Consider the following 16,196-nt stretch of genomic DNA (forward strand, 5'->3'; position numbering starts at 1 on the left):
CTATGTACTTATAAAAAAATAGGAGACCTTACTTTTGGGAATACCCTCGTATGTAACAGCTCCTTCTTTTCCCACATTAGTTCCACATGAGTAAGGTAGTACTGTGTAATCTTTTAATATAACTTATCTAACCCTGTGGTTATGTGGTGCTCAGATGTCTATCTTTTCAGAGCTCTCTAAAATTTTCCAGACAGATAAGAAGCTTTTCTATCTTATTAATCAAGCCTCTAAAATTTTGATGAAATAAGCTAACCTTACTTTTCTGCTCATTCTTAATCATTTTGTGGGGCTCTTCTGTTGTTTTGACTTCTTTCAAAACAGGGTGCCTGAATCCTGATACTAACCTACATATCAGCAAGTCTTGTTATGTGCCATAATTTCTTGTTACAGGAAGCTACTTTGTCGTCTTAAATTTTCCTTGATTTTATCATTCCATGACATTTCCTTGTTTTATTTTGTACATGGAAAGTGTTTTGTGGTGTTATAATTAAAGATTATATATATGTGTAGTGTGGAAGCCATTTGAAATTAGTCGTAATAGTTTCGTCTTGTGCTTTACAGAAACCCAGTATCAAAACTACTGCAGGTGTATTGGATCCACCAGTTGGTATTACAAGATTGCAAGTTGCAAAGCTACTTGCTGCAATGGTTGGTACAAATAATGTGGCAGTTAACAAAGAAATAACTGAATTAGGAACTGTAGAAGTTCTGTTAGTAAGTATATAAAATAACATTTTTTGTATGATTATTGTGATATAGTATGCAAACAATTTAGCTTAGCCCTTTTCTGAGAGCAAGGAATCGGTGGACTCTGATGACTTCAGGCTAATACAGAATGTTTTTCCCCCATTGTTAACCTCACCTACTAAACAAGGCGTGCCAAAACTTTGTAGTAGAGACTGTGAATGCATTGTTGATTTGAATGTGCTGCTTGTTGTGCAAGAAAGAGGTGGGGTGTGTTTCCCCTAAACCTCTCCTCCACTGCAACAGCTAATAAGTTAGAGGGTGATACCTTAAGAAAGGGCCAAGTTATATTGTGCATGTAGTAGATAAGACTGCTGCTTCATATTAATGGCCTTAATTCATTGCTCTTCATACATCCACATTTAAATTGGACGAAGGAGGGAGACAGCTGGTATAATTTTTATTAAAAATGAAACTCCTCTAGCTGTACTTAAGATTTTATATTTATTTAGCTACTAGTTCCGACGTTGTGTCAGCGCCATCTTCAGGCGTTGACGCAACATCGAAACTAATAGCCAAATAAATATAAAATCCTGAGTGCAGCTGGAGGAGTTTCATTTTTAATAAAAACTATTAATTCATTGCATACTCTTTCATAAAGGTAATCTGAAGAGTAGCTATTCAGTGAGATTCAGCAATTTGATTTAACTTTTTCATCTGAAAAAATATTGTGCTCAGTAAATATTTCATTTTTTAAAATTGTTTTGTTGTTTTAGCGGTATTGTCCAAATATTGCAATGTCATAGAGAATGGGAGGGGACAGTCAGAGCTAACTTCCAAAGTGCAAGTGTCTCTTGCTACAGTATTAAATTGTTAAATCCAGAAATTGCTTTAAAATCATATTAAGTAAGTCAAAGAGATATGTGCAAAAATACAACTATCGACTTGTTATGTGATCTTGCAAACAGTTGATTACTCTGTGATTCTTGATTTTTTTTTGTAATATGTAGTGCATAAATATAATGATAAATCAGTTAATTGTTGCTGCTGTTTGGAATCAGTTTTTTCCATAGACTGTGTAATGCAAATATACCCTACACCACACACAGTAAGGTGGCTTGTGGAGTATAGAGCAAACTAACATAACATTTCTCCATTCTCGTTACTTTCTTCATGTAATGTGTGTCTCCCAAGTACTCTTCCATATTCGCTTCACCCAACCTGTGCGTTAAAATCTCCCATAACTATGAATAGATCATACTTTTGTACTTCACTGCATGCCCGCTGTTGATGTGAATGCTGTTATCATCGTTATATTTTTGTATTGCCCTTTCACTCTGTCTACTAAGTCTTTCATTTATAGGTTCAAATTCCAAAACGCTTTTATCAACCTCGTTTGTTACTCTGTTACTGTGAATCCCATTCCGGCTTGTCCTGTTTGTCTGTCTGGTCCACTATACAGCAGAGATAATGGGGCATATCTATCTGCCCTTGCCCTTGCCATCTTATTTCTTGTAGCGCCACAATGTTGTACTTGAACTTCATGGTCTCATCAGCTATCTCTTTCATTTTTCCAGGTTTCAACATGGTTCATACATTCCATGTTACTATTCCAAATGTTTTGCCGAGGTCTTGTTTTTTGTGTCTCATCCATCATCTGAGGCTCTTGTTGAGGTTCCGTTAATATGTCATTTTTACAGTGTGGGTTTATCGGCCCCACGCGCAACCCCCATCTTGGTGGACCTGGGTTTCTTTAGGGTTTCCTCCTGTAGCGAGGTTGGCTTCCCTATGCCTACAGAGCCCCCCACTGCCTTATGTTGCAGGACACTCTTTGTCTGGCTCCTCATTTGAGACCAGTCCAGCTTGGGTGACCCTGTCAGTAGCTACGCTACCGTTGGCATAGCTCTCAACTTCGAGGCATGCAAACTCTCCCGCACGGCACTGAAGGTGCCTACAATAAGGCAGTTTAGTTTGCAATGTATTATAATTCTTTGTTTTCAAGTGGATAATATTTTCTTGTGATTGTTTAAAATGTAGCAATTTTTGCAATATGATGTGTTGTTCACATCTCTGAGTCTTGTTTCAGTCATCTTTAGAATGTCTGCTTGTAAATTTTCCAGCTCTTGCTCTTGTCCCAAAATTTCTGCTGTTGTTGTTGTTGTGGTCTTCAGTCCTGAGACTGGTTTGATGCAGCTCTCCATGCTACTCTATCCTGTGCAAGCTTTTTCATCTCCCAGTACCTACTGCAACCTACATCCTTCTGAATCTGCTTAGTGTATTCATCTCTTGGTCTCCCTCTACGATTTTTACCCTCCACGCTGCCCTCCAATACTAAATTGGTGATCCCTTGATGCCTCAGAACATGTCCTACCAACCGATCCCTTCTTCTGGTCAAGTTGTGCCACAAACTTCTCTTCTCCCCGATCCTATTCAATACTTCCTCATTAGTTATGTGATCTACCCATATAATCTTCAGCATTCTCCTGTAGCACCACATTTCGAAAGCTTCTATTCTCTTCTTGTCCAAACTATTTATCGTCCATGTTTCACTTCCATACATGGCTACACTCCATACGAATACTTTCAGAAATGACTTCCTGACACTTAAATCAATACTGGATGTTAACAAATTTCTCTTCTTCAGAAATGCTTTCTTTGCCATTGCCAGCCTACATTTTATATCCTCTCTACTTCGACCATCATCAGTTATTTTGCTCCCCAAATAGCAAAACTCCTTTACTACTTTAAGTGCCTCATTTCCTAATCTAATTCCCTCAGCATCACCCGACTTAATTAGACTACATTCCATTATCTTTGTTTTGCTTTTGTTGATGTTCATCTTATATCCTCCTTTCAAGACACTGTCCATTCCATTCAACTGCTCTTCCAAGTCCTTTGCTGTCTCTGACAGAATTACAATGTCATCGGCGAACCTCAAAGTTTTTATTTCTTCTCCATGAATTTTAATACCTACCCCGAATTTTTCTTTTGTTTCCTTTACTGCTTCCTCAATGTACAGATTGAACAACGTCGGGGAGAGGCTACAACCCTGTCTTACTCCCTTCCCAACCACTGCTTCCCTTTCATGTCCCTCGACTCTTATAACTGCCATCTGGTTTCTGTACAAATTGTAAATAGCCTTTCGCTCCCTGTATTTTACCCCTGCCACCTTCAGAATTTGAAAGAGAGTATTCCAGTCAACATTGTCAAAAGCTTTCTCTAAGTCTACAAATGCTAGAAACGTAGATTTGCCTTTCCTTAATCTTTCTTCTAAGATAAGTCGTAAGGTCAGTATTGCCTCACGTGTTCCAGTGTTTCTACAGAATCCAAACTGATCTTCCCCGAGGTTGGCTTCTACTAGTTTTTCCATTCGTCTGTAAAGAATTCGTGTTAGTATTTTGCAGCTGTGACTTATTAAGCTGATAGTTCGGTAATTTTCACATCTGTCAACACCTGCTTTCTTTGGGATTGGAATTATTATATTCTTCTTGAAGTCTGAGGGTATTTCGCCTGTTTCATACATCTTGCTCACCAGATGGTAGAGTTTTGTCAGTACTGGCTCTCCCACGGCCGTCAGTAGTTCCAATGGAATATTGTCTACTCCGGGGGCCTTGTTTCGACTCAGGTCTTTCAGTGCTCTGTCAAACTCTTCACGCAGTATCGTATCTCCCATTTCATCTTCATCTACATCCTCTTCCATTTCCATAATATTGTCCTCAAGTACATCGCCCTTGTATAGACCCTCTATATACTCCTTCCACCTTTCTGCTTTCCCTTCTTTGCTTAGAACTGGGTTTCCATCTGAGCTCTTGATATTCATACAAGTCGTTCTCTTATCTCCAAAGGTCTCTTTAATTTTCCTGTAGGCGGTATCTATCTTACCCCTAGTGAGATAGGCCTCTACATCCTTACATTTGTCCTCTAGCCATCCCTGCTTAGCCATTCTGCTATTGGATCAAATAATATTTGGAAGCCTTCAGAGATGGTCAGACATCTGCCTTTTAATTGAATCCTTGGTAAATTTATTTCCATAGTCTTTAATTAGGTGAGGCTAATACCCATTTCAGAATGTGAAATTTAGATTTAATGTAAGAGCATTCAAGAAACTCATTGCCTTTCTCTTTCTTGGTACAGGATATGAGACGTAGACATGATATGCCTTTTGCAACACTTGTAAACCATTATACTATCAAGTATAGGTTGCAATTGTTTGTATGTTTCACCAACATGCTCATGTCTGTAAAACTGTAATAAATCAATAGGGACCGGAATTTGTAACGTATATTTTTGATGAAATTAGCATTTATTTTTAGCTAGATTAGCATCTGTTTTGGACAAATTAGCATCTATTTTTTGGCATCAATTAGACCAATAAAATCTGTTTTCTGGCTGTTACATCCTATTCTTGGCAACTGTTTCATTTAGTGCTACTGTACAGTCAATTTGTTTAAGGAATGAAAGAAAATTGGTATTTTACAGAATTTTTAAAATACGTGTTTTTATTGCTAAAAAGAGTACAAATTTCAGCAGTAATTCCATTACGTTTACACCAAATTCTGTTCCTAGAAAGAAATGAGAGTACAAATTTCTGCACTACTTTCTTTTAGTTTACATCTCCTCTTAGTTACAACTGTGTTATAGTGAGACAGAATTCTCTCACTATCAAAATAAATCAAAACAATGTTTGCCAAACATTTCATATTCACTTTCTGTCTGCGTGGCCCTAAAAACATAGATCACATTAACTCTGTTGTGTTCCTTCAGCTCCTTCTCGACAAGTTTTTTGAAACAAACACACCTACTAGACACTGTGTGTGTTGCTACTGTTGGGGATCTCGGGAGTGTGTCAATTTGAGGATCCTTAGCATTATTCAGAATGACATTTCTTGCATAAAATGCTCATGTGAAAGGCTCAAATTCCTTATGGTTAGGACCCCTGCCTCTGAGTGCTGCAATCTTGCTTTTGGCAGCATTAACTGACTTAAAAAAGATATCTTTACAAGCAATTTGCTCCAAAGCAGTTACAGTTCGCAGCACACTTTTTGTCAAATCTGAATATTGTCCTTCACATATATCTGCAAACTTTAATTCCAGATTGTTTAATCTAGGGTCCAACATGTGACATGTGGGATATTTTGACGCTTTGAGTAATGTTAGCAGATCCACAAGCAGCTTGGAATGATCCTTGACAAACACCATGTGTGGGTGAATTTTTTTTCACACCTCTCCCTGTCCATTTTTTTACAAAATTCTCACCACTATTGCAAGTGTCTTTCATATCTGGCAACAGGAAAAAAACTGACAATCTCATGAAAGTAATTTTCCAAATAAAACACAGTGTCGAACCAGCTGTTCCAGCGAGTCACAACTGGTATTGGAAATATACCCCCGCCGGCGAAACATTGCATTTGACAGTTCACTTTTTGTCTAGTTAGGTTGGCTATACTGTAATAGCGATGTTGCAACAGCAGCCTCTATACACACAGCAGATGATACAGTTTTCCGTCCCGTCTCGTAAATGCAAGCGATTGAGCAATTACAGTGTATATAAAAACTCGTTTTTAGTTGTATTACAATGACAGGAAGTAAACAACCGTATAATAATGCATGTAAAAGCATAACAATGCGCACCCTATCGATAACGGAGCAAAGAAATACAAAAAACAAGCATCTGACAACTGGTACTTTAAAATCAATAATCTACGTAGTTTACAAAATAAATAATAACTGAGATTGCAATAAATAACCAATATTAGTAATTTTTCACTCACCAATTTACAGCGATAATGGCGTAATTCCATCCAGCTCGCCATCGTCACTGTTGTCCGATTCATCGCCAAACCCGTCTTCATTGTCGTCATCAGCAAGACAAATCATTAATTGTTCATGGCCACTGATAATGCCTTCTATTGTCTGTGCTGCTCGTATAAGCTTCTCGACATGTTCTACTTTTTTTTCTCCATGAGGCTGCATCCACAGTCACAAGAGCTTCACGCAACAGCTTTTCCACCTCTGTTATTGTAAAGGACTTGTTGTTGTTCCTTACGTACATTTTTACATCACTCCATATTAACTCAATTGGGTTGAAATGGCAGTGATATGGTGGCAGCCTTATTACAGTATGACCCTGCTCCTTGGCAATTTCGTCTACTACATATGTAGGTGTCGTAGGCTTATTTTCTTTAACAAGAGAATATAACAGAACCTTTGTCATACTCATATCCGCTGCAATATTTCGAGCCTGTAACCACTGCACCATAACTTCTTTCCGATCATTTGTGGTTGGGGCTTTGTTCTGTATCACCGAATGATATGGAGCATTGTCCATTACAATTGTTGTAGGGACAGGAAATTGTTTTAAAAGGTTCCTGAACCACTCAACAAATCGTGTGTGATCCATATCTTCATGGTAATCACCAGTCTTTTTGATCTAAAAACTAAAAGTGCGTCAGGGACAAAACCACTGGAGGAGCCTGCATGGACCACAATTAATCGAGCTTCTCTTCCCGTCGGCTGATGGCCGCTACTGCTGGGTGTGTTATCCGTCCAACATTTACTGACAGCTTCCCCAGCATTAACCCACGTTTCGTCTAGCCAAATTATGGAATGAATGTCTCTGTCCACAATTTTGTGCAAGAAAATGCTACGAGCGGTAACAATATGTGCCCTCTCTAACAGTACTTTGCGTCCGTCTAGCATTTTATAACGGAAACCCATATTTTTTAGCACAATTTTTAGTGATGTTTTACCACCCCTAAAGAGTTCACTTTCTTTTAAAGAGATTAATAACTTAGCTACAGTCAGATACTCTTTTCTGCTGTAGTAAGCATAAACATGCCTATGAATTGCATCAGTCTGGAAAGAATCTGAATCTGTGATAGGACTAGGCCGCTTTTTCTTCTTTCCCGGGGTTGATGAAAATGTATTATTTGATCCAGACAGCTCGGAATCATTACGGCTCACTTAAGTATCTTCCAAGTTTTGTAGTAATACTCCCTTACTTACTACGGTTCTTGCACTAATACCAAGAGTTTTCAACGTACGTTCCACCACTTTGTCGGCAGGAATTGATGGCGGTCCATGAATGCTTACGTAGTTTTTTTCCTGCTCGTAAAACTCACGAGTTCTGCGTAGTAACTCCAGTGCCTGGCTGTTTAGCGGCACCCCTCGACGCAAAGGATTGTCACTAGGTGAACGAAGTCTTTTCGGTGGCATTTTCCAAGTGTGTACACTCACTACGTAACAAAAGTCAAAACGATATAGCACACAGTACAACGAAAACACGCGGTAAACAACATACAATTCACGTTGTATACACATTCACTAAACAAAGCCGGCAACGTGGGAACGTTGACGTCACAGCACGTGAGTAACAGCAGTGCTCACTGCGCTGTGATTGGCTGGCGCCCCACGCTGAATGCCTAGCGCCTATCGTTCTTCACTTGTTATTTTGTTCGCTGCCAACTTCATACGCAAACGTCAAGTGCAATGTTTCAGCGGCCCGGGTATAGTTTGGCTTCTTTTACATTTGCACTGTTGGACTTTAAAAACTGGACTTATTTATATTTGCCCTGCAGAGTGTTCAAGAAAGCCGATTTTACCTTTGGCACTACTTGATTTAAGTCTGACCTAGCTGTTGTCCAACACTTGCCATTCAGACTGAGGTTATGCACCCAACATTGTATATTCATTAATTGACCACCAATTATGACCTTTAATGTTTTGTAACACACACTCGTGCGGAGCACTGTCACTCACTGATGCCTGTACAACTTCATACGGAACTTTGTGATAACTTACTGTATCTAATATGATTCAAGAGCAGTTTGTTGCATTAGCTGTATCTAGGAATTTCACTGCAGCAGGGAATAGCTTGCTGTCTTTGAAGTCTGGCACTTGAAACAGGATAACAAGAACACACTGTCCCATCCTGTCTGTTGTTTCATCACACAAGATGTTTATTTTTCTCCCAGTTACAGCTTCACTGGTGCATTTTTTGTGGTCAGAGGCAATTTTTAGAAATAATAGAAAAAAACTATCATAAAACGCAAGTCGCAAAATAAACACCATAATCTGACTTACGGTAGAAGTTAATTTGGGCAGTTAAGTTAGATTAGTAGAGCTGCTTTTTCACACAAGTTTGTTTTATTGAGTATAAAATGATTGGTGGAACTTGACATGGTTTTATTACATGTAACAGTTTCTCTCTCTCTCTCTCTCTCTCTCTCTCTCTCTCTCTCTCTCTCTCTCTCTTTTCTCCCCCACAGCTTGCTACTCGCAAATAATTTCGTCAAGGAAGTTTTCTTTCTGCATTATGGCATCTTAAGTAAGGTGCTGTAGGCCTGTGTGAACTGCTGCATCAGGGTGGTGACTACTGTAATTTAACATGTGAAAATTTTATTGTTACTGATGTATCGTGGACTACAGCTATTGTTGAAAGTGAAAGTGATTACAGTGATGAAATCTTGAAGTGAACTGTAAGTGATCATTAGCATATGATTTTCTGCGAAACATGACACATTCAAAATTATGTTACAGTTACTTTCTCATTTGGCAGAATCTATAAGACAAGATAGACCGGTAATGATAAAATAACATGTTTACATCAATAAAGTAATCCATTGAATACAGCAACAACAACACTTCGAGCACCACACTTAAGATGCTGTACCACAGCAATAAAACGCACTTCTACAAATTATGTTGGACACGAAATAAAAATCGTACAACGCAGTAAACATTTTGATACATGAACAACTCAACTTCCTCCTCTTACGATTATAGCAACTAACGTGCCAGTGCCCAGAACGTGTGATTTTACTGTGCTCTGTGAAACTTAACTTTCAACACTAATTCATAAATCTCACATGGAAAATTGTAAATGGTGAAACTAACATAGCAAACAAGGGCTACTAATGTTTATCTTTTATGAATTTCTCATTTTTATGGCAGCTTATTTTGAAACAAAACTCAATAAATCACTATCACAATGTAACACACATCACCAAAGAAACATAATACAGCCCATGTACGTGCAAAAACTACATTCTAGAAATATATTCAGGAGTTTGATTATTCTGCTGAATTTAAGACAAGAGCAACTAGAAAACTAGAACATGCCATTTCATTCACTACTTAAGGTCTGCAAATAATAATATATTCAAGTTGTACACAAAACTCGTGTATTTTTCATGTAAGGCTTGCTGCATCGGATAGGGGGGGTTACTTATTTCTCTTATTTCTATCGTACACCACCATCTAGAGTCACAAAAACAGATCGCTTGCCTGATATTTCTCACACAGTGTCTTCCCACATGGCAGATCTTCGTTGGAGAAATCGGAAATCTAAGATTGTAAGGCGGCATTTTCCAACTTCTGCAGTGGAATATTGGCTTTTAAAAGTGCCTCAACAGTTTTTTTCCCCGAAAATGTCTTTATCTTGCTTTCTTCTTTTGGCTCCACTTGAGCAATCAACGACCAGTGATTGCCTCTTTTGAGAAGCAGCAGCAGCAGCATTTTCTTGTGGTGGGCAGAGTGCATCTCCGATTTAATGTTTTTTGATATTATCCTTCTTCTCACATCATCCAATGTGACAGTGGCAAAATTTGCAGAACATTGTTTGGGAATTTAGGCATATAAACCGTGGCTTGCATATTGTTTTGTGTTGTCATGTGCTTTCACAGACGAGCGACCCATAATTCACAAACAAATAGAAACAGTAAAAACAAAACGATCCGAACTTCACCATGTGTTCTTGATAAAGACCTTTGGATTCGGCATGCTGACTGGTGCGAGCGGAATTGATTATTGGTTTACATTGACCAGCATTTATATGTATCTGGTCGCTACCAACAGTAGTAGATAACATTTTGTTTGGGGCAACTACATCTATAAAACCGTAAGTAAAACAGAGTAAATGACTGCCGAAATGTTTAGTGTAATTGAGATTGAAATCATCCTACCTATTAACATGTGAGGAACAATGAACGTTATGTCTTCAGCGAGCTAAAATTGGTAGTGACAGCATAGCAGTACCAAATCAACGTATATCGAATTCTCTCGATTCAGTAATTTCCATCAACTACCTCATCGACAGTCTCATTCGTTTACGTCTTTGTTTTATGACACCATGTTCATCGTCATCATATGAGGCAGCACATTCTTACATTGCCCGAAATTGTAAATTGTTGATCGCTTTGTATATATGTATATGCAGAAAATGAAGTTATCTACAAATGCTGCAGATAGAATAGTTTTATCTCCATACATTTCTCATCAAAGTAGCATTTTTTGGACAATTTCACATTTTTCACATTTTGAAGCATAATTCGCGCCTAAATTTGCATTAATCACAAATGTGAATTTTTCCAGTCTCTGTTAATCAATCAGCCGGCCGGAGTGGCCGAGCGGTTCTAGGCGCTACAGTCTGGAACCGCGCGATCGCTACAGTCGCAGGTTCGAATCCTGCCTCGGGCATGGATGTGTGTGATGTCCTTAGGTTAGTTAGGTTTAAGGAGTTCTAAGTTCTAGGGGGCTGATGACCTCAGATGTTAAGTCCCATAGTTCTCAGAGCCATTTGTTAATCAGTCATTATAGTATGAAGTTCGCTTGTTCTGAAGGCCCTTGTAATCATAAACTGCAAAAAGTTTTTACGCATTTAGTTAAATAGGAAAGTCCTTATAGTGACATTTAACAGGGTCTGCTAATCCTTCCTGCAGTTATTTGTGTTAACAAACAATTCATATAAAGAAATGTGTGAATGTTTAACATGGGGACAACTAATTTTAATTCTTAATAATACATGGGCCATTCTTTAACATGTTCGTTGTGTGTCTTTAAAGGTACACAGCAGATGTAAAATTGTTTAAAATGAGAGGATAAAGCAGTAGATCAGTCTGAGCTGTTCTACATGTTTGCCTTAGTTTTCAGCATTCACTCATTATCTTTGCTAATATATGAAGTGGAAATGTTGTTTCCAAAAATCTCAAGTTCTTAACTGATTTATTTCAAGTTTTTACATGATTCTGTCATAAGCCTTTCGATGGACATAGCCTATGTATATTATTAAACAACAATTTACAGTTTTTCTGTTAAAACCAAGTGCAAGAAAGAAAATGCTGTGCTGTGAAAATGTGCAGTTTTGGTTTCTTTATCTCTGATGGCAGGGCATGTAAATCATTAGGCAAATTCTTTTTTCGTAGATGTATTGTTTCTTCATATGTATACAAAATTTTAAACAAAAATTGCATACACGACTGTGTGTGTGTGTGTGTGTGTGTGTGTGTGTGTGTGTGTGTGTATGGAGTACACGCCATATATTTGGGGAAAGGTAGGATTAGATGGAACTTAATTTGTACCAGCCTCGTTCCATTCGTCCCTCTTCATGTATGTTGATATTCAGATAGGGATGATTTCTCCTGGCTGTAAAATGTTATTGAGTAGAGTCATTTACGTGATCTATGAATTTGAGATACCTGATATTGTGTGGAGTGTGGCAGTTTGTCACAAAAGCCATATTTTTGCCTGATAAAGCATTACTATGAGCTGACCATTTAAATAATTGAGTTTTCAAATTTATTGTGAAAAGGAAAGTTGCCATTCACCATATAGCGGAGATGCTGAGTCGGAGATAGGCATCACAAAAAGACTGTCACAAATAAAGCTTTCGGCCAGTAAAGTCTGCATTTAAAAAAAATAAAAATAAAAAAAAACCACACACACACACACACACACACACACACACACACACAGCTTGACAAGCGGGGAAGGGGAGGGGTAGTATGGTGGAGGTGGCGGACAGTGAAGTGCTGCAGGTTAGACGGAGGGCATGGGAGATGTGGGGAGGGGGAGTAGCGGAAAAGAAGAGAAATAAAGACTTGAGTGTGATGGTGGAATGACAGCTGTGTAGTGCTGGAATGAGAACAGGGAAGTGGCTGGATGGGTGAGGACAGTGTCTAATGAAGGTTGAGGCCAGGAGGGTTGTGGGAAAGTTCTCACCTGCGCAATTCAGAAAAACTAGTGTTGGGAAGGATCCATGTGGCACAGGCTGTGAAGCATTCATTGAAATGAAGGATGTCATGTTGGGCAGTGTGTTCAGCAACAGTGTGGTCCACTTCTTTGTTGGGCACAGTTTGGCGGTGGCCATTCTTGCAGACAGACAGCTTGTTGCTTGTCATGCCCACATAGAATGGAGCACAGTGGTTGCAGCTTAGTTTGTAGGTCCCGTGACTGGATTCACAGGTAGCCCTTCCTTTGATGGGATAGGTGATGTTCGTGACCTGACTGGAGTAGGTGGTGGTGGGAGGATGTATGGAACAGGTCTTGCATCCAGGTCCATTACGGGGTATGAGCCATGATGGTAAGGGGTTGGGAGCAGCGGTTGTGTAAGGATGGGCGAGTATATTGTGTAGATTTGGTGGATGGCGGAATACCACTGTGGGAGGGATGGGAAGGATATCGGGCGTGTCATTTCTCATTTCAGGGCATGAGGAAAACTAGTCAAAATACTGCCCACTATTGTGTGCGTGTGTGAGTGCGAGTGCGCGTGTGTGTGTGTGTGTGTGTGTGTGTGTGTGTGTGTGTGTGTGTAGACGTCTATTGTTGACGAAGTCCTTAATGGCCAAAAGCTTTATTTATGACTTTTTTTTGTTGTGCCTATCTGCGACTCAGAATCTCCTCTATAGGGTGAGTGGCAACTTTCCTTTTAATAATATTGTTACATCCCATCCTGGATTTCTCATTGTTTTTTTTTTTTAATTATTATTAATGTAAATCTGAATTTAATATCTGAGTATCTACAGAAATTAATCTGTGTAGCATAACGATTCACAAACAAAAATGATTTCAGAGTTCCTTTAAAACTGTTTTACCTACTAGTACATCAAATCCTTGGTGTATGTGGTCCTTGGTGTGCAGGGGTCAGGAACTATCTTATTTTCCAGCATCGATTCACATAAACATCATCATGCCACAGAGGACAGAACTTTATTTAAAAGACCTAGAAATCATTTGATGTAAAAAAACTAAGTTGACATTACGATGCAGAAAGAAAAGTAGTATGGAGGGAGAAATGTAAATATTAAAAAAATTGAGTAGTAACAGAATAATGTAATTTTTCTCATCATACTCAATGTTTTTGGAAAGCCTGAATCTTTGTTATTGATGATCTAAATAATGAAAGATTGCACCAGTTATTTACTTTCCATACAAGTTTTGAGAATTTCTTCTCATTTTCATGTGCATTTGTTTACATCAGTATTTTTTGCAACATTTGCATGTGTGATTTTCTGTCTCTTTTGCATTGTAGTTGTCTTTTTGAGGTTACACTGCAATCCAACAAAATGAATCATGGAATCAAAATGAAATTTTTACTCCACAGCAGAGTGTGTGCTGATAGGAAACGGCAAAAAGTGCTCTACCAACTGAGCAAGTTTCGTAGGAGAGCTTCTGTTAAGTTGGTAAGGCAGGAGACGAGGTACTGGTGGAAGTAAAGCTGTGAGCTCAGGTCATGAGTCATGCTTGGGTAGCTCCGTTGATAGAGCACTTGCCCGCAAAAGGCAAAGGTCCCGAGTTTGAGTCTCTGTCTGGCACACAGTTTTAATCTGCCAGAAAGTTTCGAATCTTGGAATGTTTATATATAGTGTTAGAGGTGGTATTTTTGCCTGTCTACTTAAAAAAGTATTGTGTCCATCCATTGCACAGAAGAGTACACAGAAGCAAATTATCACTTACACTGTTTCTGTAATCAAAACATGCTACAGAGATATTATGACACTATTGTTTAATAAGGAGTTTGTACACAGGCAGAGGTGTTAATTTTTCCGTGGATTACACTATATATACAATAACCATTACTGATTATTGAACTTGCTAGTTTGTCATTGAGAATTTTTTCTCCTTGCTTTTCGTTGTGTATAGAAATTTCTAGCTCCTTCATTAAATCCATTGTCACTGATTTTGAGAAGAAGTGTAGTATCTTAAGATCTTCTATATTTTGGAATGGGTGTAGAGTGTTTCTTTCTGTGTGTGTGTGTGTGTGTGTGTGTGTGTGTGTGTGTGTGTGTGTGTGTGTGTGGGTGTGCTGTTATCGGGCAGTCAGAGACAGCAGTCATGTGTGTGAGATGTGCTTGCTTGTGTGAATTTGTGTGCTTTCTGTTTCTAATGAAGGCTTGGCCGAAAGCTTTTCATTGTGCCTGTCTGCAACTCAGAGTGTCATATTTACAGTGAGTAGCAGTCTATCCTTTCCACAATTGTTGATATTCCAACGTGGGCTTTCTGTTGTAGTTTGTGACCTAAGTATGTTTGCTATTTTTCTGGGAAATGTTACCTACATAAGGTATGCTGACCAAACGTTAGATTGTATTATTGGTTCACTTGAAAGAGCCAGGAATTTCTTTGTTGTTGTTTGTTTTTCCATTTAATGTTATCATTGAGCTGGGGTTGTCATTAACGACTGCAGTTTGCTTAATGTCCAGTTCTTTCTCCCTGTCCTCTTTGTTCAGTGAGATTTTTTTGCTCATGTACCATCATTTTGTAAGCAGCTTTTTTGTATGCTGTATATCTGGGTGACGATGTAGCAGGAATTGTGTTGCTGGAAGTTGCCTGTCTTCTGTTGATACTGAACTTCTGCATGTTGTTTTGGTTTTTTGCGCATAAATCTAGAAAATTTATGCTATTATTTTTTGGTATTCAGCGTGAAATTTATTGTCTTATGTGCATTATTAAACAAATTTATGATTTTATTGTTGTCACCTTTGAGCAAAAATACGATGTCAACACCACCTTTCTTAATAGTCTGGCGCAATAACAGACATTTTCATAAACCACCTAAAACAGAAAATAGTCAGCAGCTGTGAACATTGCCTAAAAAACAATTTCCGAACCCCCACACAGTCCCAACCTAGCACAAGACTCTGTCCTATTTCCAAAAGTGAAGAGGACACCACTATGGGATACTAAGTGCTGTCAAAGAAGCTTGTACGAGTACCCTCAGTGTGTTGGAAGAATTTTGAGGCATTGTGGCAGTATCTCAGATTTATTTTTCCAAGACTTTTCCTGATACTTTTAATACAAACCCTGTAAAAAGGCATTTGTTCTTCAACTTTTGTGTTTTATTTAAATTATGTGTAGTTTTCAGACCAAAAATGAGGATTGCTTCGTGTCAGGGAAAAAAATATTTTTAAAGCAAATTTTATATGATCGTTCAATAGAGTGGACCCAAATTATCTTGTGCAATACTTGTTGTTTTCATATGTTCTAACAGAGGTATTAAAACATGAAAAATAACCAGTACTCCAGCAATGGCAGCACCGGCCTAGCCCGCACTGTCAGTTGTTGCCATGCAGCAACACTCCTCAGTCGCTGCTGGAGTACTGTGTATTCATAATCTTTCAATGTCACTATTAATATATATCCGTAAAACAAATATGACACTATATTAATTTGGGACTGCTGTATTGAATGTTAGTGAAAAACCCCACTTTAAAAATAATTTTGTTTTTAATGGGAAATAA

At 38.5% G+C, this 16,196-nt stretch overlaps 1 protein-coding gene across 5 annotated transcripts in view; it reads left to right on the plus strand.

Moving 5' to 3' along the window:
* Positions 1–16,196, plus strand: part of LOC126414524 (serine/threonine-protein phosphatase 6 regulatory subunit 3) — a 191,317-nt gene that overhangs the window by 97,739 nt on the left and 77,382 nt on the right. For all 5 annotated transcript variants that reach the window (XM_050083356.1, XM_050083352.1, XM_050083353.1 and 2 more), the window contains one exon: positions 562–714. In XM_050083356.1, coding sequence (XP_049939313.1) covers positions 562–714 — 153 coding nt within the window. The remainder of the gene's footprint in view (positions 1–561; positions 715–16,196) is intronic.

Source organism: Schistocerca serialis, chromosome 1 (assembly GCF_023864345.2).
Source record: "Schistocerca serialis cubense isolate TAMUIC-IGC-003099 chromosome 1, iqSchSeri2.2, whole genome shotgun sequence".
Taxonomy (NCBI): Eukaryota; Metazoa; Arthropoda; class Insecta; order Orthoptera; family Acrididae; genus Schistocerca; species Schistocerca serialis.